This window comes from Cervus canadensis, chromosome 24, assembly GCF_019320065.1.
Source record: "Cervus canadensis isolate Bull #8, Minnesota chromosome 24, ASM1932006v1, whole genome shotgun sequence".
Taxonomy (NCBI): Eukaryota; Metazoa; Chordata; class Mammalia; order Artiodactyla; family Cervidae; genus Cervus; species Cervus canadensis.
In genome coordinates, this window is record NC_057409.1 from 15,508,694 (window position 1) to 15,531,785 (window position 23,092).

The 23,092-nt window shown below is 45.2% G+C and overlaps 1 protein-coding gene across 4 annotated transcripts in view; it reads right to left on the reverse strand.

Moving 5' to 3' along the window:
* Nucleotides 1–23,092, reverse strand: part of DIS3L2 (DIS3 like 3'-5' exoribonuclease 2) — a 354,056-nt gene that overhangs the window by 103,173 nt on the left and 227,791 nt on the right. For all 4 annotated transcript variants that reach the window (XM_043445967.1, XM_043445970.1, XM_043445968.1 and 1 more), the window contains exons 11-12: nucleotides 17,571–17,683; nucleotides 5,006–5,113 (exon numbers count right to left, since the gene is read on the reverse strand). In XM_043445967.1, the coding sequence (XP_043301902.1) occupies nucleotides 5,006–5,113; nucleotides 17,571–17,683 (221 nt within the window). The remainder of the gene's footprint in view (nucleotides 1–5,005; nucleotides 5,114–17,570; nucleotides 17,684–23,092) is intronic.

The following is a 23,092-nucleotide window of genomic DNA, read 5'->3' on the forward strand; positions in this document are numbered from 1 at the left end:
TTGGAGCTTTAGCTTCAGCATCAGTCCTTCCAATGAATATTCAGGATTGATTTCCTTTTGGATTGACTGGTTTGATCTCCTTGCAGTCCAAGGGACTCTCAAGAGTCTTCTGCAATCCACAGTTCAAAGCATCAATTCTTTGGTGCTCAACCTTCTTTATGATCCAACTCTCACAGCTATACATGACTACTGGATAAAAAATCATGCATGAATAAAAGATCCATTCAAAGTGTAAAACAGATGGATAGATTTTAATGTAACCCAGTATAAAAGTTCAAGTTGATGTGGTATTGGTCTACTGGGGCTGCCATAACAAAATACCACAGACTGGGGAGCTTGAATAATTTCTTTCTCATAATTCTGGAGGCTGGGAAATCCAAGACCAAGATGGCAGCCAATTCAGTTTCTGGTGCAAGCTTTTTTCCTGACTTGCAGATGGTCACCTTCTGACCTGCTCCAATCTGATCCCCTGTCTTCTGCATCTGCATAGAGCTGGTACCCTGGGAATTTTCTTCACCATCATCTAGGTCAACAAATTATGGTCTGTGGGCCAAATCCAGTCAGTCACTTGTTTTTAAGGGAAGTTTTAGTGGGTCACAGCCTGCTCACATTATTTATATAGTTTTCTTTCATGAATAACTGTAACAGACCACGTGGTCTCTAAAACCAAAAACAGGTTTACTAACTGGTCCCCAACAAGGAAGTCTGGTGACTTGTGATCTAGGTAAGTCTTTCACTTCTTTATTGTATGGGTTTATTAGTTTCCCGAGTCCCATGTCTTCTTCCTTCCTGATTTACTTTTTCGGTGAAAGCTTCCTGAGAAAGGGCATGGAAGATGAACAATTTTTGTTTGAGACCTTGCATGTCTGAAAATGTTCTCTCCTACTCTCACATTATATCGATGGTTTAGCTAGGTACAGCATTTTAGCATGGAGGTCACAGTCTTTCATAAATTAGAGAACTTTGCTTCATTGTCATCTAACTTCTAGGGTTTTAATTAAAAAGTCTTAAGTTTTTTCTGAGTTCTGATCTACTGTATGAGCCTCTTTCTTTTTTTTTTATTCCTCTTCTTAGAAGCCTATAGGATCTTTTCTTTGTCCTCAGTGCTCTGAAATTTTATGACAATGTGGCTTGGAGATGGTGTTCCCATTACCATGCTGGGCAGTACGCTCTTTCGGCCTGGAGGGTCACATCCTGCAGTGATGGGGCATCTCTCTGAATGATCTTGTTGATGATTTCTTCTCTCTTCCTCTGTTCCCTATTTCTGGAATGGTCACTGAATAGATGCTGGATATCTCGGACTGGTGCTCTACTTTTCCTCTCTTTTCTGTCTTATTCTGGGACAACTTTTCAACTTTATCTTCCAATCTGAGCCCTGAGACTTCATTTCTTCTATCATGTTTTTAATCTCATGCTGTTAATGGAATTTTTAAAAAAGAGCTCCTTTCCCCTTCTTTTTTTTTTTTTTTTTTTTTTTCTTTTTCTTTTTTTTTGGAACAATATAAAAGTACTGCAAAGACCCTTATGTTGATGATTATGTCTGATAGCACATGGTTGATGGTATTGTTCATAGCTTTAATCCAAGACTTTTTTGTGTGTATTATAAAAGACAGTTAATGAGTATTATGTTTATTTCATTGAGAATAGCAATGAGGACAATGGAAGACAGAGAGTACAGGTAAGATTGTTGAAATCAAGGTAGTTCTTTTTTTAATTTTAAAAACAATCCTCCTGATTATGCATCAGAAGCATCATCATGAACTCATACTATATTTTTCAAAAAGGAAAAACAACATACTTCCGATCTCTCTCAACTAAAACATTTAAAAACAGTGACAATACATTGAGCACCCTAACAGCCATAGTGCTGACTGTGAATACAGTTATATATTACATAAATAAGGACTTGTTAAAGATATGCCTTCTTCTAGATACAGGGAAGGAAATATGTTGGATAAGTTAAGACTATTCTGTCTCTTCAGGAAGTAAGTAAATATCAAAGATGACACATAGGGAGTCCTTGGCAGTCCGGTGGTAGGACTTCACTGCTGTGCCCCAGTTCAATTCCAGGTTAGGGAACTAGGGTCCTGCAAGCTGCTAAGGATGGCTGCTACCACCCCCGCCTGCCCTCCCCCACTCCCCCCCCAACCCACACTGACCCCACTACCAAAAGTAGTTTAAAAAAACGATGACAGGGATAATGTCAAAAGAACTCTGGGACCAACTTGAAGCTTCTAATAGTTAATGATGGATCAGTTCGAGCATCGTTAAAAGCAAGAACTGCAGTGTATTTAAAATTATAAAAATGTTTAAACATGTGAATTCACAGTTATTATATGCATATGCTGCTGCTGCTGCTAAGTCACCTCAGTCGTGTCCGACTCTGTGTGACCTCATAGACGGCAGCCCACCAGGCTCCTCCATCCCCGGGATTCTCCAGGCAAGAACACTGGAGTGGGTTGCCATTTCCTTCTCCAATGCACGAAAGTGAAAAGTGAAAGTGAAGTCATTTGGTCGTGTCCGACTCTGTGTGACTCCACTGACTCTGTGTGACCCCACTGACTCTGTGTGACCCCACCGACTCTGTGTGCAGCCCACCAAGCTCCCCCATCCCTGGGATTCTCCAGGCAAGAACACTGGACTGGGTTGCCATTTCCTTCTCCAATGCATGAAAGTGAAAAGTGAAAGTGAAGTCGCTCAGTCATGTCCGACTCTTTGCAACCCCATGGACTGCAGCCTACCAGGCTCCTCCATCCATGGGATTTTCCAGGCAGGAGTACTGGAGTGGGTCGCCAGTGCCTTCTCCATTTCCCCCCTTTCTGAATGTTTCTTTATCAAAGTACCTAGATCCTGTAGTACAGATACTTTCTTTTAAAAAGGAACTCTCTGAAGATATAAAAAAGTTTCTTCTCCTTATGTGTTGTTTAGTCATTCAGTCCTGTCTGCCTCTTTTGCAACCCTATGGACTGTAGTCTGCCAAGCTCCTCTGTCCCTGGGATTCCCCAGGCAAGAACACTGGAGCGGTAGCCATTTCCTCCTCCATTCCTTGTGTAGCCTGTTTTGTTCCAGTTGCTCCCCTCTTGTTTACTTTGGTTTTCCTGTTCCATGTTAGAGGCTTTCCTCTTGTCTCTATACAGGAAAGTGAAATGCAAAAAGGCTGATTTCTTAGTGAAATCCTAAAAAGCTCTGCTTGAGTGGGTGGAGCTTATTGTCCGCAAGCTTTACTGTAGGGAAATACAGCTGAGCTTCTGGTTGGGAAATCCTTGAGGTTTTTAATCTTTAAATCTTCTTCACCACTCAGATTCCTCAGAGAAAGCTTTTCCTATCTTCTGAGTCAAGGGTATAGGCTTGGCTACTAGAATTCTGAGGTTGGTGGGGAAGAAAAGATGGGCCTCTTAATGTTTGGTGTGCCAGCGTTCAATCAACCTCCCCCAGTGGGTCATGACCGCAGCTGCGTTTGGTGCCCCCCCGAGTTCAGCATCCTTTCCTTTATCCTGTCTCGAGGACAAATTTCTGATCTTCTCCTAGGTTATGGAAGCGACAATCTTTTAAAGTAAAGCTCCGACCAACACAGTGAGTCTCCTCTTCGCCCAGCTCTCCCCCACTTACCAGCGATAGCTGCTGCTGTTAATTTCTGAACTTCTTCAGGGTTCCTCTGTGTAAACTGGGTTGTTTCTTGGCTCTCGCTATTGTTGGCTCAGGACTTGGCTTTCTCGGGACTGCTAAGTCAGTTACACTCATCCATCTGCTTCTCGGCTTCCAAATTTTTGTTGCTGTTGTCTCCTCTCCCATTCTCTTTGTCCTTGTGGGTTTATGTCTTAAAAAAAAAATCTCTTCACTGTTGTTTTAGTGAGGTTTTGGGAGGGAATGAAAGTAAATGTGGGCATTTGATCCTCCATCTTTATTTGGAACCTCTTTATAATTAAATATCTTTTTTTTTAACTTCTATTTAATATTACAGCATAAACAGTTCCCATGTTCTTACTCGGTCTCCACAGTAGCTTCAGTGCTTGTGCAGCACTGCTCTAAGCCGGCACCACAGCTCACCCAATCATTACCCTATTTTCAGAAGTTCAGCGTTGCTTCTGTTGTGGGGGAGGGGACTAGTTTCTTCTGGAGTCGTCTTTCATTTACCTATCTCATTCACTCCCTAAATTTAGGGAATGGCTGCTGACATCCTGCTCCCCTCTGCTCTCAGTCCATGGCTTCATTGCCTTGGGCCTTAATTACAGCACGACCTTGTGCAAATTTTGCTCCTCTTCAAACAGCACCATGATGCAGCACTCGTCTTTCTTTTTTAAAAAAGATTTATTTAATTATTTTTGGCTGTGTTAGGTCTTCGTTACTACACACGGGCTTTCTCTAGTTGCGGTGTACAGGCTTCTCATTGCGGTGGCTTCTCTTGTTGCGGAGCACAGGCTCTTTGGCACACACAGGCTTAGCTGCTCTGCAGCATGGGGAATCTTCCTGGACGAGGGACTGAGCCCATGTACCCTGCACTGGCAGGGGGATTCTTAACCACTAGACCACCAGGGAAGTCCCAGCACTAATCTAAAATGTCTCCTTTCTCATGACACTTCAGAGGAAGCCTAATAGCCATCATTCATGGGGCCTGGCATTTGCAGGTCCCCATGGTTGGAGTCCACCTCACCTACCCAAACTCGCCACCCTTTCCCCAAATGACCCCCTTCACCCCAGCCTGCTCTCCTAACTGCAGCCAGGGCCTGCCCACTGTCCCCTTCATAGACACCCTCTGCTGCCTTCCATGGAGGCCTCCCCCATGGGACTCTGCTTACACAGTGTCTTCCTTCACATGACACATGAAAACCACTGAGGTTCAGCCTTCTAAACAGACTGACAGTGCTTCTCCTCTGTCCTCCTCACCGGCGAGGCTCCTACACTGCCCTCATCCTCCCACCACGTGGCTCCAGACCAACGCCAGGAACACAGTGGGTGCTTATGAGGGAGTCACCGAACGGAAGGGACACATGTGTTAAGGCCTTACCTTGCCCTTCGGAGTTAGCGCCCAGATCACGGAGAAGGTCAGCTTGTCGGTCATGGGATTGAGGCTACACAGCTCTTCACACAGCAGCCTGGGAAGCATGGGGACAACCTGTGGACAGGGAACAGGCCATGAGCGGCTTTGCCCGATCTGCAGCAGTTACCCGCCAGCAGAGAAGCAGCCCAGAGCAGGGGGTTCCTTCCGGTGAATAGTCTGAGCTTCCAGAGTGAGAGGAACATGGTGGAAGCTCTTTTCCCTGAAAAATTCGGCAGAAAGACCAATTATCTGATACTTTTCCATGAGGCTTTAACATTACACGAGAAAATGAACCAGAAAGCTGAGAACTGGTAATACAGGGAAAAATACATGATAGCAATAAAAAAATTACTACATTTACTATATAGTAAAATTGAAGTTCAAGACTCAAGAATGACTTGTACTTTTGGATATAACTATCTCAGTTCAATGGTATACCCTCTTTAATTAAAAAAAAAAAAAGAAATCCTCTTCAACATACTTTCAAATGATGATTTACAGCCATCCTGCAATGTTATTTGTTTTCTCTAAAATTCCAAAGACAAAATGAGTGGCTCTTCCTGGATGTCCTGAAGATACTTCTGACTGTCTCCCTCCTGCCTTTAAATCTTTTCTTTCTCCCATAGTTTTGATTAATGACATCTTCATTGACTCCCATCCACCTTCTGAACGAAAAATGGCCGCATTAACAGATATTTACCCAACACACTTACTGCAGGCCTCCTGGATGTGCGGTGTCAGGCACAGGGAACACTGTAATGGAGCAGCCACTGTGCACTAGCTGAGGTCAAGTCAGCTAGTCAAGATTCTTCCTCAGCAAAAGCAAAACAAACCCCAGTGGTATCTTACTCTGTGTGAAGAGTATTTGAACATTTATTCTGTTTTAGTATGTTACAGTAACCTTTGATATGGAAAAGCCCACACCAGTAACAAAAAATGTTAATAACTATATGGCATTACTCAGCATTATTCCGAAGGATGCTGCATCTTTTGTATGCTTAATGACCTAATTATACCTAATGACCACCTGAAGGCTTCTGGTAATAGCTTTTTATAAAAATTAATTTTATTTATTTATTTAATCTTGGGGGCTGTGCTGGGTCTTCGTTGCTGTGTGGGCTTTCTCTAGCTGTGGTGTGTGGGTTTCTCATCGCAGTGGCTTCTTTTGTTGCAGAGCACAGGCTCTAGTGCACAGACTCAATAGTTGTGGCAGATGGGCTTAGTTGCTCCACGGCATGTGGGATCTTCCTGAATCAGGAATTTGAACCTATGTCTCCTGCATTGGCAGGCAGGCTCTTTACCACTGAGCCACCAGGGAAGCCCAACAGCTTTTTATAAGGCACCTACTTTTGAAAACCTTTTCTTGCTATTGTTTTTATACCATCTGTTCAGATGACACTGTATTTTCTTTGTTAACTTGTTTAATGAGTATTCAAAAGTGATTTAAATAATTAACATTTTCTTGCATGTATTGAGTGCTTTGCAAAATAACACATATTAATCTGCATAAATGTACTATAAAAATGGAGAAAATTTTAACACCACATTGTCTCAGGATTAAATTGTAAAGATTTCACATAATTTCAGTATTTGGACTAGGCTGTGGACTGAACCATGTCTTCCCCAGCCCCTAATTCCTACATTGAAGCCCTAACCCTCAATGTGACTGTACCCAATACAGTCACCTCCCAAAGGTGAGGTCTTTATGTGTAATCAAGGTTAAATGAGGTCATAAGGGTGGGGCCCTGATCTTATAAGTAGAGAGGTCATTCATGGCTCCCTGCCCTGCCACACACACAGAAAGAAAGCCTTGTGAAGACACAGCCCTACAGAAGCCAGGAAGAGATTCCTCACTAGGAACCAAACTGGCCAGCACCTTCCTCTAGGACTTCCAGCCTTCAGAACTGTGAAAAATAAATGAATGTTTGTTAAGCTGCTCAGTCTGTGGTATACTGTATGGTGGCCCAAGCTGAGTAAAATAGAGTAAATCGAGTTTGTTGAGTGTGCATTATTGGGTTCTTCTCTGCACTGCATTACCAGACAATTATACCAATTGGTAGCTCAGCTGGTAAAGAATCCACCTGCAATGCAGGAGACCCCGGTTCCAATTCCTGGGTTGGGAAGAGCCCCTGGAGAAGGGACAGGCTACCCACTCCACTGTTCTTGGGCTTCCCTGGTGGCTCAGATGGTAAAGAATCTGCCTGCAATGTGAGAAACCTGGGTTCCATTCCTCGGTTGGGAAGATCCCTTGGAGGAGGGCATGGCAACCCACTCCAGTATTCTTACTTGGAGAATCCCATGGACAGAGGAGCCTGGCAGGCTATAGGTCCATGAGGTCAAAAAGAGTCAGACATGACTGAGCGACTAAGCACAGTATAGCATTTCAGTAGCAAGCTGCTCGCCCTGCACGCTTGCAGTCCAGAGGTTAGTACCTTTTTTACAGATAGTTAGTATTTCTTCTAAGTGTTCAAAGCAGTATCTTTTTTCAATCATACAGCTGAACATCTGAGAATGTAACATATTTCCTGACTTTGTGTTTTAGTGTTTGTGAAAAGAAAGTCATTGCAACTAAATGCAACGTGGTACCCTGGACTGAACCCTGGAACAGAAAGATAATTGGTGGAAAGACTGGGGAAATCCAAATAAAGTATGGATTTAGTTAATAGCAATGTTCCAATGTCAACTTTTCAGTTATGACAAATGTACCATGGTAATGTCAGACCTTAGCAAGGGGTGGGGGAAGCTGGGTGTGTGGTATAAGGGATCTCTCTGTACTATCTTTGCAACGTTTCTGTAAACTTAAATTTATTACAAAAACAGAAGAGTTTATAAAAAGAAGGCCACGGGTTTTCATTACTTGATCTCATAACTGTTATAAATCTTTGACAGTCACTGTGACTGGTGTAAGGTTGTTACACATTTAAATGTGGAAAAAGTTTATGTTAATAAAATACAACCTGATCTATTTTTACATATTGGAGATTGGGGTTAAGATTTGATTTGCAAAAAGGCCTTTACCACTAGAAAAACAAAAGAGACAGACATAGGGGGTCTTAACACTGTGTGATTTGGGAAACCTAGTGTAATTCTTTGAGTCTTGGCTCTCTCATTAGTAAACCAGTATTGGAGATGCTCAAAGTGTGCTCACTGGCCATCCCACATTCTGCCAGGTCCTTCGGTCCCCTAAGGGGACCTTCCTTCTTTGTCAGCCTTTGCCTTGGGCCCCCCTCTAGTAACCAGAGCCACCTGGGCCTGCTTGCTGCTCCACTCATGCACCTGTGGTTCCCTCTTTCTGGAGCACCTTTCTGAGAGTTTCGCATCTGGCCAACTTTTTGTACATCCTTTAAGATTCAGCTCATCAGCATCTCTGAAACAGTTATTCAGATTCCCCCAGGGGGACTAGGCACTGTGTTTTATAACTCCCTCCTACCTGCTCCTGTTCTTTCCAAAAGGACTTGAGGTGGTTATAAACTGTCACTCATTGTATCCCCCTGCGCTCTCATGACCGATCTACAACTCTTGCTCTCAGCCTAATTGCTCCTTTATGTGACTCTCCGCTCCAATAGACCACGGAATCTTCAGGAATGAGGACTGTACTGTTTCTGTCTCTCTGTCCAGTGCTTTGACACACAGCAGGCACTTTCAGTTTATAAATGAATGACTGACTTTCGACCAGAAAACAAACCACCTATTTTTTTCTATGTAAACTGTTTATCATTATCACATGAAACATTCTATGAAATACATAGTAAACTTCCACTTAAACATCTGTACTTAACAAGTTGATAGGCAGCTAGTATTTTAAGTATATGATAAGCCTGCTTCCCAGGTGGTGCTAGTAGTAAAGAATCCACTTGCCAGTGCAGGAGGCCAGGGTTGGATCCCAGGGTCGGAAAGATTCCCTGGAGAAGGAAATGGCAACCCAATCCAGTATTCTTGCCTGGAAAACCCCATGGACAGAGGGGCCTGGTAGACTACTGTCCCTGGAGATGCAAAGGGTTGAACACAACTGAGCACACATTATTATTATTATTGTTGTTGTTATTAAACTGTTTTGGCTATTCTCTCTTAAAAAGTATTGGTACACTCAGCAGCTGCCCAAGGTTATAAACACTGCTTGATATCCTATGTCTTACACAGATGAAAACAAGCTAAACATTAAAACTTTTGGGGTAGTATAATTATGCCTAATTTTTAAAGGGTATTTCCTTTCAATAAGCTTTCACTAGATCTTAGGGCAGGATTCAGATGGACTTCTGAGAAAACAATCTTTATGTCCATACAGTTTTGTAAGTAGATAGTTATTTCCCAGAAGAAAAGGAATGAAGTTGTCACAATTACATCTATGGTTTGGCGTGTCAGGGCCTCTCATAAACTGGGCCCGTTCTCTGCTGGTGTCACTGGGACTGCCCCGTGACACATGGCACATGTGTGAAGTGCACAGCACACCAGGGATCCCTGTGGGAGGGAGGCTGAGAGACAGAGAGCCACTCTGAAAAGTGGCTTCTGCACACAGCAGTTCTGTTATTTCAGGGGAGACTCGCCTAGACGGCATAGTGGTCCCCACACTTGTTGGCTACTTGAGACCTGCCGCGGTCCTGGAGAGCCCCTGGGGTAGGGTGCTAAGTACAGAACACAATGTCTAACTGGAAAAGAAAAGTGAGTTCTCAAGCAGGTGAAAAACCGCTGACCGTCACCAGCATCTTGCGAATGCATAGGCATCCCTCATCCCTGGAGAGTTTTCCCCAGTGTCTTTTTTAGTTTCATTACTCAGTGTGGCCCATGTGGAGAGTTCCTTCTAAGTTCTCAAATGCTCTCACTTTCCCTGTCCCAAATCTACAGACCCACAAGCCCTCTGACAGTCTTGCGCAGGTCCTGGCTGAGCGGTGATGGAGAAAATCACCGTGAGGAGCGGGTTCCCCCCCCTCCCTCCCCTACTCCACCCAATCAGCTCCAAGTCCCACAGGTTGTGCATTGGAAATCTCTCTAAGGAGTCTTTTCCTCTCCCTCTTCTGCTGTTCAAGTGTGGAACCTTCGTCTGTCTTGGGACATATCCTAAGTGTCCTAAACCAGCAGCAGAGTTCGAGAGTTGAAATTACTCTGGGTAAGATTTCCGTATCATTTTCCAGACTTTCAAATCTTCTTACTAAATTCCACCCAGTGATAATCTGCAATCCTATTTACATTGGGATGCATTGTCTTTATCTCCCCCAATGGCTGATGAGCTGAATTCAGAAATTTTATTTTTCTGCTCGTCCCACTAATGAGCAAAGGACCAAACATCATCATGAAGGCCAAAAGGTCTTCAGTACGAGCCTGTACCCTCCATGTTCAGCAGCCAGGAGCTCTCAAGAGGAAGCCGGCAGAGGGCCCAGAACGCATCTCCAAAGAGACAGCAGAGCTGACAAGGGATGCTAACCTCTCCCACGTAACTGGCCCTGGTCTGCCATGGAATGTGATTGATAGATTGGGAGGAGATGAGTCTGGGGGTGGATGTGAATGCCCCTTGTTCAGGATGTTCCTCAACCACCAGGCTGAAGACATCTACTGCTCTATTCTCTGGGGTCCAGTTGGACACCACCACGGTGCTCAACTTGCCAATGATTCTGTGAGCAAAGATCTCTCTCTGTTTTGGGGTGGTTACTCAAAGCCTCAAGGGCCCATGACTGAGGGGAGGGGCCCTAGTACAGATAAGTACCTTTCTGCTCTGGTCTCACTGTTCCTCAACCACACAGTGGCTAAGGTGATTTTCTATCTTAGTCAAAGGAGACGATGTCACTTCCTTGCTTGACCTCAAGATGAAACCCAAGCTCCCTGGTCTGCCTTTGAAACGTCATCTCTTGGCTCCCCCTGCAGTTCATACCCCAGCAATTCCAAACTATATACTGTTCCTTGGATGTTCCATGCATTCTCTAAACTCTAATTGAGATGCTCTCTCCAACCACTTTTGTCTACCAAGGAATTTTCTACTCACAATTTGAAACATGCTCAAAAATCAACTGATGAAGTCTTCCTGGCTCTTGAAAAGGGCTCTTCTGCCACCACCAATCCAGGGAGAGACAGTTTCTCTCTCCTCTGATGCTTCCTCACCACAGAGCACTTCTGTACCCACAGGTAGTCCAGGGTATTGTCACTGTTCCCTGCCTACTTCCCCTGACTACCCCAGGACAAGATCAGCCTCTCTCTTGTCTTTACAGACCTGGTACACAGCTAGTACTCAATAAATGCTAACTGGTGACACTTCAGGCAGCAGAAAAGGAAAGGGGCTTAAAGGGTGCTAAGTCTTCTTACGCCTGTTTCAGGGCCAGAATCAAAGCTGGGTCAAGGCAGATCTTAAAAGCCAGTCACAGGAAAAAAGGACACTGAAGATCCTATGCTGACTTTCTAAGCATTGTGGACCAGGGCTTAGGAGAGTGGAGAGAAATTGATCATTTAGGTAAATTGCCCAAGGCAGCTGGGTGGGGGTACCATCAAGACTATAAAATCTTCTGTTAGCCTCACAGAGCAGAAACATCTGCTAAAGCCACAGCGGGCAGGCTGGCCAAGTTCAGCAACAGGTTAGCCAGGACAGCCCTGTGACCAGCGGAAAGGGCCACAGAGGGGGAAGAATCAATCATCTAGGAAAAAAGGAACAGGAGGGACTAGCCGCGATACGGGGTCACGACAGCTCACAGGGGCCAGGCGGCAACACCCACTGGGGGTTCTCCAGCGCCAGAGGGTGGGGGCAGGCTTCAGGGCCCTCTTCTGCCCCTTTTGCCCAGGCCTCTGCCGGCTCCCAAAACTCCCTCCCATCTGCAGTACCCACTGGCTATCCGAGCCTGAGAACTTGGTGAGTTTTTCCTCCTGTTCTCTGAGGACTTCGAGGTTTTAATGATAAAGTACATTCAGCTAGCTCCCCACTCACAGGCTGAAATGACTTACAACAAAGAGATAATTCATCTGCCAGCCAACATCTCTGCTTAAAGAGTTTTCTTTTTCATATCAACACTTCCGTGAATTCTGAATTTGATCAACTCTTTGCTCCACAGTTTGACATTAACAAAACATCAACACTCTGACAACCTGCTGGGGTCATAAAGGAACATCTTAAAACTCTTTGGACTCCATATTAAGACGGGCTTCCAATCCCCATCTTTGATCTCTATTATAAAGCAGTACCAATAAAATATCGTAGAGATTTATGGGCAAACTTTCATTTGAGCTGTTTCACACCTAAAATAACACAAGTACTTGAGCCAACAGGCAGAAAATTTAGGTTTAGGTTTCAACTGTTTAGGTTTTATTTTAAAAACTTATTCATTTATTTTTTAAACATTATCTTAAATTCTATTATTACCTTATTATTTCTCTCTCAGAGAAGATAGCTTGGGGATATTAAGTAACTAGATGTCATATCCTTCTGAGCAGGACAAGACTAAGCTGAGGTAGACAGGTGTCCCCTATCCTAACAGATATCTACCTTTTGTCAAAAAGAGTGCTTTTTCACAGGATTTAAATACAATAAACAAATTTATCTTTTCTTCTAAGTGCACCCTAATGTTAAGGAGTAACTAAATATGTATTAGTGTGAGTAAAATTCCAACAAAAAGAATTTCATGTATAACATAGTAAGATGATATTTGGGGCTTCCCAGGTGGCGCCAGTGGTAAAGAATCCACCTGCCAATGCAGGAGACATAAGAGACATGGGTTTGATCCCTGGGTCGGGAAGATCCTCTAAAGGAGGGTGTGGCAACCCACTTCAGTATTCTTGCCTGGAAAATCCCCATGGACTCCCCATGGAGCCTGGCAGGCTACAGGGCCATAGGGTCACAAAGAGTCAGACACAACTGAAGCAACTTAGAATGCACATGCATGATGCTAATCTGGACAGTAACATGGTATCTGGACACAAGATCTGTTTCACTGTCTACTATCCTAACCTATGGGAGAACCTCCCAAATCAAGCTTAGACTATAATGCTGACGTCAGTTACTCATAGGTGAGTAACGCAGAATGAAAAGAGACTGATGCCACCTTCCCTACAGATGAGAAATCAACGGGCATCCCCGCCCCGCCACCCCCCAACACACACACACTCCGCCCCCGTCTGATGAACAAGAGACAGAGAGAGAGAGAGAAACGATTCTGCCAAATGAGACAGAGGGAACCTGGGTGGGGGGTGGGGAGAGCAGCAGCTTTGAAGCAGACTTTTATAGGCAAAGTCAAGTGAAAACAGCAGAAAAGTTCCTGGACACAGTCCTTTAAGAAACACAAATGAGTAGGAAGAAAGGTCAGAGCAGTGGTTCAAAGGAATCAGAACACACAGCTGCTGCTGCCCAAGGCTTCGGGCCGGCACCACTCACGAATGCCAAGCTTGGGGGCAGGGCCCGGCAGCAGGAGCTGCTTGCTACTCGGGAGCACCAGGTCCTCCCTCCACTCAGTTCCTGGCCTTTCAGGGTCAAAAAGCCCCAACTCTGCAGTCCCAGAGAGAAATGCTAGAATGGTGACAGTCACAAAACCAAAGGAAAGAGAAGAGCAAAGGAAACAGGCTGATTAGTTACTTAACTCAATTTTCATTTTCTGAATTTGAAATGTAATTCCTGGCTATAAAAAGGAGAGTGCGGCTGCTAGATAAGAGAAAGCCATCTGCTTGGAATAAGAACTTCTAGTTGGGTTGAAATTTCTTAAACATTTGAATCTATAGGGGAAGAACATTTCACATTTATTCACTTCATGGAGTCTGACTGCTACCTCTATTTCTCTTTCCATCACAACGTTATAGTTTTTGCAGATAAAAGGGGTTTTAAAGTCTCATCTCCCTTCCCTAAGTAAGGCTCTGGGCCAAACAAAGGCTAGATTGAGCCTACTGCATTTCTGGGCAGGAGACGTAGACGGGATGTCTCCAACCTGAGGTTATGGTAAGTGTTGTCAAGGTACAAACATCAGAGCTGTGTTCTCAGGAGGACCAAGTCTGAGTGGGGGTCTTGGATTTTGAGGTTGGTTCCTTTGCCTGAGTAGGCTGCTTGCATACACTAAAAGGAGCCAGAGTGGAATGCTGAAAGTCACCCCAACAAGCTTCAGAAGAGAAAAGATTTCAACACACACACACACACACCCATGCACAATTCATAAGGAAGAGCTTGAAGCATTTTCACAAACTGAACACTCACAGGCCCAGACCAAGAATCATAAGACGTCCCCACCAGATGGGCCCCCTTCCTCAAGGGTAATCACTATCTTGCGGAGAAGGGCATGGTAACCCACTCCAGTACTCTTGCCTGGAGAACCCTGTGGACAGACGAAGCTGGCGGGCTGAGGTCCATGGGGTCACAAAGAGTTGGACACGACTGAAGCGGCTGAGCACCATCACTGTCCTGACTTCTTGCTTTGCTTGTTTTGAACTTTACGTAAACGGACTCACATAGGGTGTGCTCTGCGGTCTGGTTCCTCTCCCCGCTGTGTCTGCGTGTGGAGCCGTCATTCATTCACTCTCACACTGCGCAGCAGCCCACTGAGTGCCTACACCACACATTTATCTGTTCATCCTCCAGCTGATGGTACTGAATAGTTTCTAGTTTTTCGGCTACTTTTAATAGCATTGCTACAAATACTCTCATACATTTTCCTTCTAACACATGCGTGCATTTCTGTTAAGTATGTAACTAGAAGTAAAACTGTCAGGCCACAAAGTATATTTATACATTCAACTTTAAAAGATTCTGCCTATCTTATCACATTCAGATTGCTATAATAAAAATATCACAGACCGGGTGGCTTAAACAACACACTAATTTCTCACTGTTCTGGGGGTTGGGACATCTAAGATCAAGGTGATAGCAGATTCAATGTCTAGTGAGGACCCGTTTCCTGGTTCAGGGATGACACCTTCCTGCAGGATCCTCAAATGGTGATGAGAAAGCTCTCTGGGCTCTCTTCCTATAAGGGTACTAATCTCATTCATGAGGACTACACCCTGATGGCCCAATCACCTCCCAAAGGCCCCACCTCCTAAGATCATCACATTAGGGATTAGGATTTCAACACACGAGTTTGAGGGGGAAACAAACATTCGGTCCATAACTCTGAATGTATGCCTTATGAGACCCAGACTTGATATATTTCTCACTCCAGGTCAGCCTATCAGAAATGCAATATCCTCCAAAGTAACTCATGGCTCCTTAGGTACTAGTGGGCTACCCTATACTGGGGAAGCTCAGAAATTGAGGCTACTATGAATGAGGATATTGAATAAAGGCATGAGGAAACTGTGGGCAAGGAATGTCATCAGTAGAAATGGGTGTCACAATTACAATACTTCTTCTGGTCCCAGTTGATAGGTCTTATTTGGTTGTGAGTGAACATCGAATGGAATATGAACTTGAAAAATGTTGAGTAGACCCTCCAAAGACACAGACACACACTGAGGGCCAGCACTGTCCATTCACATGGATAGAAATGGAATGGTGATGGCTCAGGTTTCACAGCCACGGGAGGGGAGGTCAGGCGGCAAGCCTCACGTGCTGATGTTCAGTGAATTGTGTGGGTAGCGCATTCGGGCTGCATTCTCTTAAGCCACCTATACCTGCCCATGGCTTGGGCACAGGTGTCATAGACATCGTGTGGGATGGGGGTCACACAGAAGTCCTCAAACATCGCATTTAGGTTTGAACAGACCACAGAGGCCAGAGAGGGGCGTGGATGCTTGGACATAAGCTAAGTCTTTGGGGTAGAACACCTCCTGTTCAGATGAGGATACAGCTTTCCATTCCCACTGAGGGGTGACTGAAGGTTCTGGGTCTTTTAGTATCACTATGCCTAGAGGTTACCTGTCACTGATAACACACTGTTAATTTTAACTGAGTCTGAATGATTATGCAGCATCTGACCCAGAATTTCACAGCTCAATAATCAACTCCATCCCCCTCTCTTTCAGTATTCTCATATCTGGAACAGCAGAAAACACCTACATGGTGGTTCTGAGCACCTAGTATAAATGGCAGGCAAAGTTGAACACCTGAAGAAACCAGATGTCCAATTTTCTTGACAGTGTCTTTTGCTGAGCATAGATTTTTAGTTTTAATTAAGCCTAGCTTATCGATTCTTTCTTTCAGAGGTGTGCCTTTGGTATTGCATCAAAAAGGTCATTGCCAAACTAAGGGCATCTAAGTCTTCTCCAGTGTTATCTTGTAGGAGTTTTATAGTTTCACATTTCATATTTAGGTCTGTGGTCCATTTGAGTTAATTTTTGTCCTTTCCCTTCTGAGGGTGTCAGTGATTGGGGTGGACAAGCTGGACATGTGAGAGGAACTTGGTAAATATTAGACATCCTAGGAAATTTTGGATTGTCCCTGAGGACTCCTGTTCTAGAACTGCCAGCACCTTTGTGGGCACAACACAGGCACGTGCTAAAACTGGAGTCCAGGGATTCTAGAATGTACCCCTCTAGGGGTTGGCATGGAGACTGCTGGTATAAGTTATCCAAGACCATGTGAGTAAGGGGATTGGAGTGCTGGACTGTACAGGACTGGGTTGGGGAAATGAATGAGGATTCTACTACGTAACAACCCTTCTGCCCAGCAGAGATTCTTACTGCTAGCAGACGGCTGGGGCACTCACAGGCCAAATGACATGGCTTATTGGAACCTGGCCAGGGACATGTCTGAAAGTCTATTGTTCATATGCCACACATGCTGCCAGGTATGGCTGAGGTGCTCGGGCCTCAGAGCATAGCTCCAGAAGGCCCTGGGACTGAGGAATGATAGAGTATATAATATCACCATCATCCAAGGTGACAACCTCGGATGACAGCCATGTTGAAGCTGCAGCAACTCTGGCCAAAGTGGGCTCCAGAGACAAGAGAGAGAAGCTAAGAAACCAGTGACACAGCTAATGCCTCTATTTGTACAGAGCCTTGGTTTCAGACTTGAAAGGAATGTATACTATAATAGCGGGGCGAACTTACAGGCCTTGGGCCCCACGCCAATAACGCGTTTGGAATGTGGCTCCTCTGTCTTTGTGTCTGAATACACCCTTGGCAGATGGCATAATCTTGGAAATGATGTGATGGGGAGGCGGTGGGCACGGTGGTGCCACAGGGCCATGCAGGAAAACTGACATGAAATCATCAGTGACAGTTTTAAGGTCTCTACCAAGTAAAAAACAACCCACTAGAGTACTGCCTCTTAAAAAGATCCACTGCCACCCTTCACGTTGCCAGGATGACACGAGTCCTTCCCTTTAGGTCTGTGGTCCACCTGAGTTAATATTTGTCCTTTCCCTTCTGAGGGGGGTCAGTGATTGGGGTAGACAAGTTGGGCATGTAAGAGGAACTTGGTAAATACTAGACATCCTAGGCTAAGTCCTATGGCCATGGCCCACTCATGATACGAGCACGGGCTCAGGCTCCTGGGACCCCAGTGGTGGGGCATTTCCAGAGTGAGCAGAGCACACAGGAGCTGTTCCTCATGATTTTTTTAAGGACAAACAAACAAAGGAAGATAACATAATAGAAGCACGTTTTTCAACCCAAGAAACTAGAGACTGATTTTTACCTTCTGAACCAAGTAGACACTCGTAGCTCTCTCAGCAGCCACTTTATCCAGACTGGATCCTTCAGGAACAAAGTAACTGACATCAGCAATGTGCACGCCCACTTCAAAGTTGCCTGTAAATGCACAAGAAGGTTGATCAGCCTGGAACCGAAGGTCAGGGTGATCCCTCCTGGGAATCTACTCCGAGAAGGCAGGTTGCTCTCCGAGGTCAGGAGGCGTGGAGCCCAGGCTGCCGCCTTCAGGCTCTCCACCGACCCTCTGGGGTGTGCGCTAGGGTTACTTTCCTCACTGGAGTCCAACAGATGAGATTTTTTTTTTATCCTGAATAGACAACACTAACCATTTTTACAAGATGTTTATCACTGCTAAAGTTTTCTTTGTCTTTGAATAAACATCAGTACACTTGCAGAAGAAGACTCACTTTGGATGATGAATGAATCCTTTCAGCTCACCAGAAGGAATTAGGCCCTAAAGCCTCTGAAAGCACTGCCCCTTCGGTCTATGCCAGCCTTCACTCAGCCCCAGGGCTGGCCTTTCTACCTGATTTCACCCTTCCCCCCACCCCACCCTCCACACTGCTGCTAATACCTGTCGGAACCACAGGTCCAGTGATGTCGAGCCTCTTACTCATGCCCTTGCACAGGCTCGCCTCAATCCACCTTGCCAGCCTTACAGCTCATCTTCCACGCACTCTCTACGCAGACGTCGTGGGAAACCTCTTCCCATTCCCAGAATGTATCTTACCTCATTTCATACGGATGCTTGCTTGGCTCATGCTTTTTCTTACACTTGGGATAATAATTGCAACAGGATTTGCCCACCAAAATCCTTCTTACCATGTAAGGGTCGATGGAGACAGAATCCCAGAACAAGACGAGATGCTCTGACCTGATTTCCCCCACCTGCACTGCTACAGTACCTAACCCATAGCTGAAGATGCTTATTGTGGTCTTCTTTTCAGAGCTATCATCACTCCCAGACACCACAGCACATCCTTACTGGCTCCTGTGTTCATCGTCTGCCCCTACAGTGAAGGCTCCAATAAGGCAGTGCCTTTAGTGTCAAGTCCAGGGCTGCAGGCCCAGTGCCTAGAAGAATGCCTGACATGGTGAAAGTGAAAGGGAAGTCACTCAGTCAAGTCCTACTCTTTGCAACCCCGTGAACTATAGCCTACCACGCTCCTTTGTCCATGGGATTTTCCAGACAAGAGTACTGGAGTGGGTTGCCATTTCCTTCTCCAGGGGATCTTCCTGACCCAGGGATCAAACCTGGGTCTCCCACATTGTAGGCAGACGATTTTACCATCTGAGCCACCAGGAAAGTCCCTGACATAGTAGGCACTCAATAAATACTTCCTGAGTGAATGAATCAACAATTAGTGTGTTGGCCTGTTGTCTTTCCTGTTCTGGTAAAAGACCTACTTTCTTTCCCTTTTAGAATTGCCTGTTCCCTTCCTGGAGGAGTTGCTTTTTCAGCAGGTCCTGCCTGCTCTATCAGTTCTACCAGAGTCCTAGTCCGAGGACTCAGGCTGGTGGGAACTGCATCAAAGTGAGCTTGGCTAGTTAGGGTATACATTTAGGATTTACTCTTGAACATCCCCTACATCATCTATCAGATATAGTATATGTGATTATACACATACACACCAACATGGACACGTGAAAATGCAGAGAATGGACAGAATATGAAAAAGAGCACACCTGTGAAATGTCCCTTGGCTTGGAGACAGTGAGCAGCATGGGCAGACAGAAGCACACCGATGATACAAGCACAGAGGGGAACTGCTTATCATTTAAATATGTGCTTGATGGAATTCCACTAAACCCCATTCCGGTTCATAGTGACTGGTCTAGGCATAGGCATGTGACCCAAGTAGATTTACTCTGAGCCTGTTTTTTTTTTAATTAATTTTTTTGACGGATAATTGCTTTACAGAATTCTGCCATTTTCTGTCAAACCTCAACATGAATCAGCCATAGGTATACATATATACCTTCCCTTTTGAAACTCCCTCCCTTCTCCCTCCCCATTCCTCCCGTCTAGGTTGATACAGAGCCCCTGTTTGAGTTTCCTGAGCCATACAGCAAATCCCGTTGGCTATCTATGTTACATATGGTCATGTAAGTTTCCATGTTACTCTTTCCATACATCTCCCCCTCTCCTCCCCTCTCCCCATGTCCATAAGTCTATTCTCTGTCTGAGCCTGTTTTCAGGGGTTGATATGGACTTCAGAAAAGAGGGTCCCTCTCTCCCCAGACTCTGGACAATAAGTCTGAAGCTGTCAAGGAAACATCTTTGCTCCATAATTATGCCGAGAGAGAAAACAAGAGGGCTGAGAATCACAGGGAGACGCACGATGGCCTTGTTTGAACTTGAGGGCACAGCTGAACATGAAACCAGCCTACCTGTAGACTTGGAAGTTCACATGTTGATCAATTTGCTTTTGCTTACGACTCACTAAAATAACCATGCCTGTAGCCAAGCTGACTCAGAGGAGCTCACTAACATGTCACCACTTTTTCTTCTGCTTTACCTGGATAATCAGTCTTAAGGTATCTCACATTTTAGCTGCAAACTGTGTAGCTATTTCAGTTCAGTTCAGTCGTGTCCAACTCTTTGTGACCCCATGGGCTGCAACACGCCAGGCCTCCCTGTCCATCACCAACTCCCAGAGCTTGCTCAAACTCATGTTCTTCGAGTCGGTGATGCCATCCAACCATCTCATCCTCTGCCGTCCCCTTCTCCTCCTGCCTTCAATCCTTCCCAGCATCAGGGTCTTTTCCAATGAGTCAGTTCTTTGCAGCAGGTGGCCAAAGTATTGGAGCTTCAGCTTCAGCATCGATCCTTCCAATGAATATTTAGGTTGATTTCCTTTAGGATTGAAGGGTTTGATCTCCTTGCTGTTGTAGCTATTTACTGTTCCCTTATTTCTTCTTCACTGGGGGAGGATTTTTCTTTCAATTTTTCATAATGGAAAAGTGTTTAAACTTGGGGTGGTTTAAATAAGAGGTTCAGGGAAAGAAAAGAATTTAAGATTCCCCACTCTCATCTGTCTCACACTCGGGGCCCACCCTCCTACAGGGCAGCATCAGGTTTTTCCACCCAGTCCTGTAACATTAATACTTTAGGGGAAACCCAAGTCCATCTAAGAAATATTGGCCGCTATGGGAATCACAGAACAGGCCTATTTCCCACAGAGGAAGGGGCTGTCTGGACGGCTGAGGAAAACCAGTGTGGCTCAAAGTTCAGCCGCTTCCCTGTGTGAGCTTCGCAGCTGTGTTGTTGGGTCACCAGGAGCAGAGAGATCTGCCTGCAAAGATCGAGGAATTCAGCCGAGAGAGAATGTGGCCAAGCGTCTCAGACGGCTCAACTCCCAATTTCCGTATTACCAGTATCTAAAACCAACACTGGGAGAAGGTAAAATAAAGTGTCTTCTTTTGAAGTCAGAGTTGTAATATACTGGCCTACCAGGTAAATATTGACTAAAGGAAGAGAGAGAGGATTATTACATCATGATACAAACCATAATTTTAAATTCAGCCTGTGTGCTATTACTACACATGAACTTTCTGTCCTTAGTCAAAATTGACAAACTGACAAAGAGCTCATTACAGGAGATAAAACATGCGGGGGGCCAACCAAAACAGATTTGAGAGGCTTAAATTTCTCTCGGGATTCCCAGAAGAGTCTCTAAAACCAGCAAAGAGGAGCTCTCTTATTCTCTCCTTTGGACCTTTTTTTATGGAAACCCTAAGTAAATATTTTATCACATATATTTACATAATGTGAACTTGCAGAACTCTTGAGTTTTTGTTCTATGAAAGAGAAAATATAAATCCAAAAGGTTATGTAGCATATGCTGCCAAAACATCTAGGACCAATTTGACGTTTCAAAAAGTACTGTCTTCCATATAAAAGTATTCCTTAATTTTTTTTTTTTTACATTAAAAACTTTCATCTGCTGGGGCTAAGGTGAGTCCTGAGAGTTCTGAAGAGCTGCAGAAGCAGAGGATGGAAGAGTTCCCAAGGCCAGCCCCGTGTGGCTCACTGTGCACAGGGCTCCCAGACTTCCACGACTGCCCCTTTGGATGAACTTGAGTGAACACCAGAGCCGCTCCACCCACTGAAAATGCTAACAGAACATGAGGCAGGGGCTTAAGGACCTTCTCTTCTAAGCTGGCCTCCCAGTGAGTTCAGCCACATCCCAACATGTCCCTGTCAGGCAGCCCGTGACAAACCCTCCAGAGTGGGGAGCTCACATCTTGAAGCCACTTGCTCTATTTCTGAGGAGCTCTGGTCATGAGCAAGGGCTTCCTTACACAGACCCAGGATACACGGAAATGGAGCCACAGGATTATTCCAGCACTGGGCATCTGTAAGAGAATCCCTCTGTTTAAGGCGCCCACAGTCTAATGGGGTTGGCAGACACGCTAATGTGGTGACAGTATGGGTGACCAGGGCTATGGCAGGGGAAGGTTGCAAAAACTCATTCTGTGGGAGCGAGTTGAGCTCAAATCTGTTTCTACTTCACTGAGAACATGTGAAAGTGTTTTGTAATCTAGAACAACTACATGAACGTAATGTTGAAATGATGATCATAAAAATGATAAGGATAGCGGTGACCATTTACTTAATATCTATTTTGTGCCAGGGGCTCCACACACATTCATGTAGTTTTGACAATAGCCATATAAACCGTGTTTCACAGATGAGTCATCTGAGGCTCAGAAAGGTTCCAGGTCACTTGTCCAAGGTTACCTGGCTAGTAACGCAATAAACCCTGGATTCAAAACTGGGTCAGATCCAGAACCTCTGCTCCCTTTTATGACCGCCCCTGCCAGCAACCACTGACGCGGTAACTCCAGGACGAGCCAACACAGCCCACGTTTCCATCTCTGGGTCACAGCTGGAAGTCCCTCCCTGTCTCTTCTCATTGAGCAGAAGCCACATTCTTGGCTCTGGATTCAGCAGTCCCGTCAGGGACTTTTTCCGGTGCTGCTCACAGCCACATCCCTGCTCCCACAGCCACCTCTTTAGCCTCTCATCACAGGGACTGACTACAGAACCACCTCTAAGCCATCAACTCCAGTCCTATTCAATTACAAGTCCCTGAGATCGAACCATTCTTTTCCACACTACTGGTCTGCAGTCATCTTTAGCAGTGGCAGAGTGACTGTCCTAAGTACTTGAAAAGGTCAAGCCTGTTACAGATGGGAAAGTACCAGGTGTCCCTTACCAGGAGTGAGACCAGGGCCTTCCAGATGTGGGTCACCGGCGTTCACCTTTACCCCCTGCACAAACCTTGCAGGCCCCCACACCCCTGAGCGTGCAGCCCAGTCCTGGCTTCTAAGGTCTTACTAGCCTGGCTCCTGCCAGCGTTCTGCCCTTTGGCTTGTTTCTTCCACTCCCCTCTCTGTATGCTGTGCTGTCACTGCATCACAAAGCAGTAAGCGTGACAAAATCTGTTATCATGTGGGTCTGCCTTGAGCACGTTCAACTTTCCTGGCCCTAAGCCCTTGAGT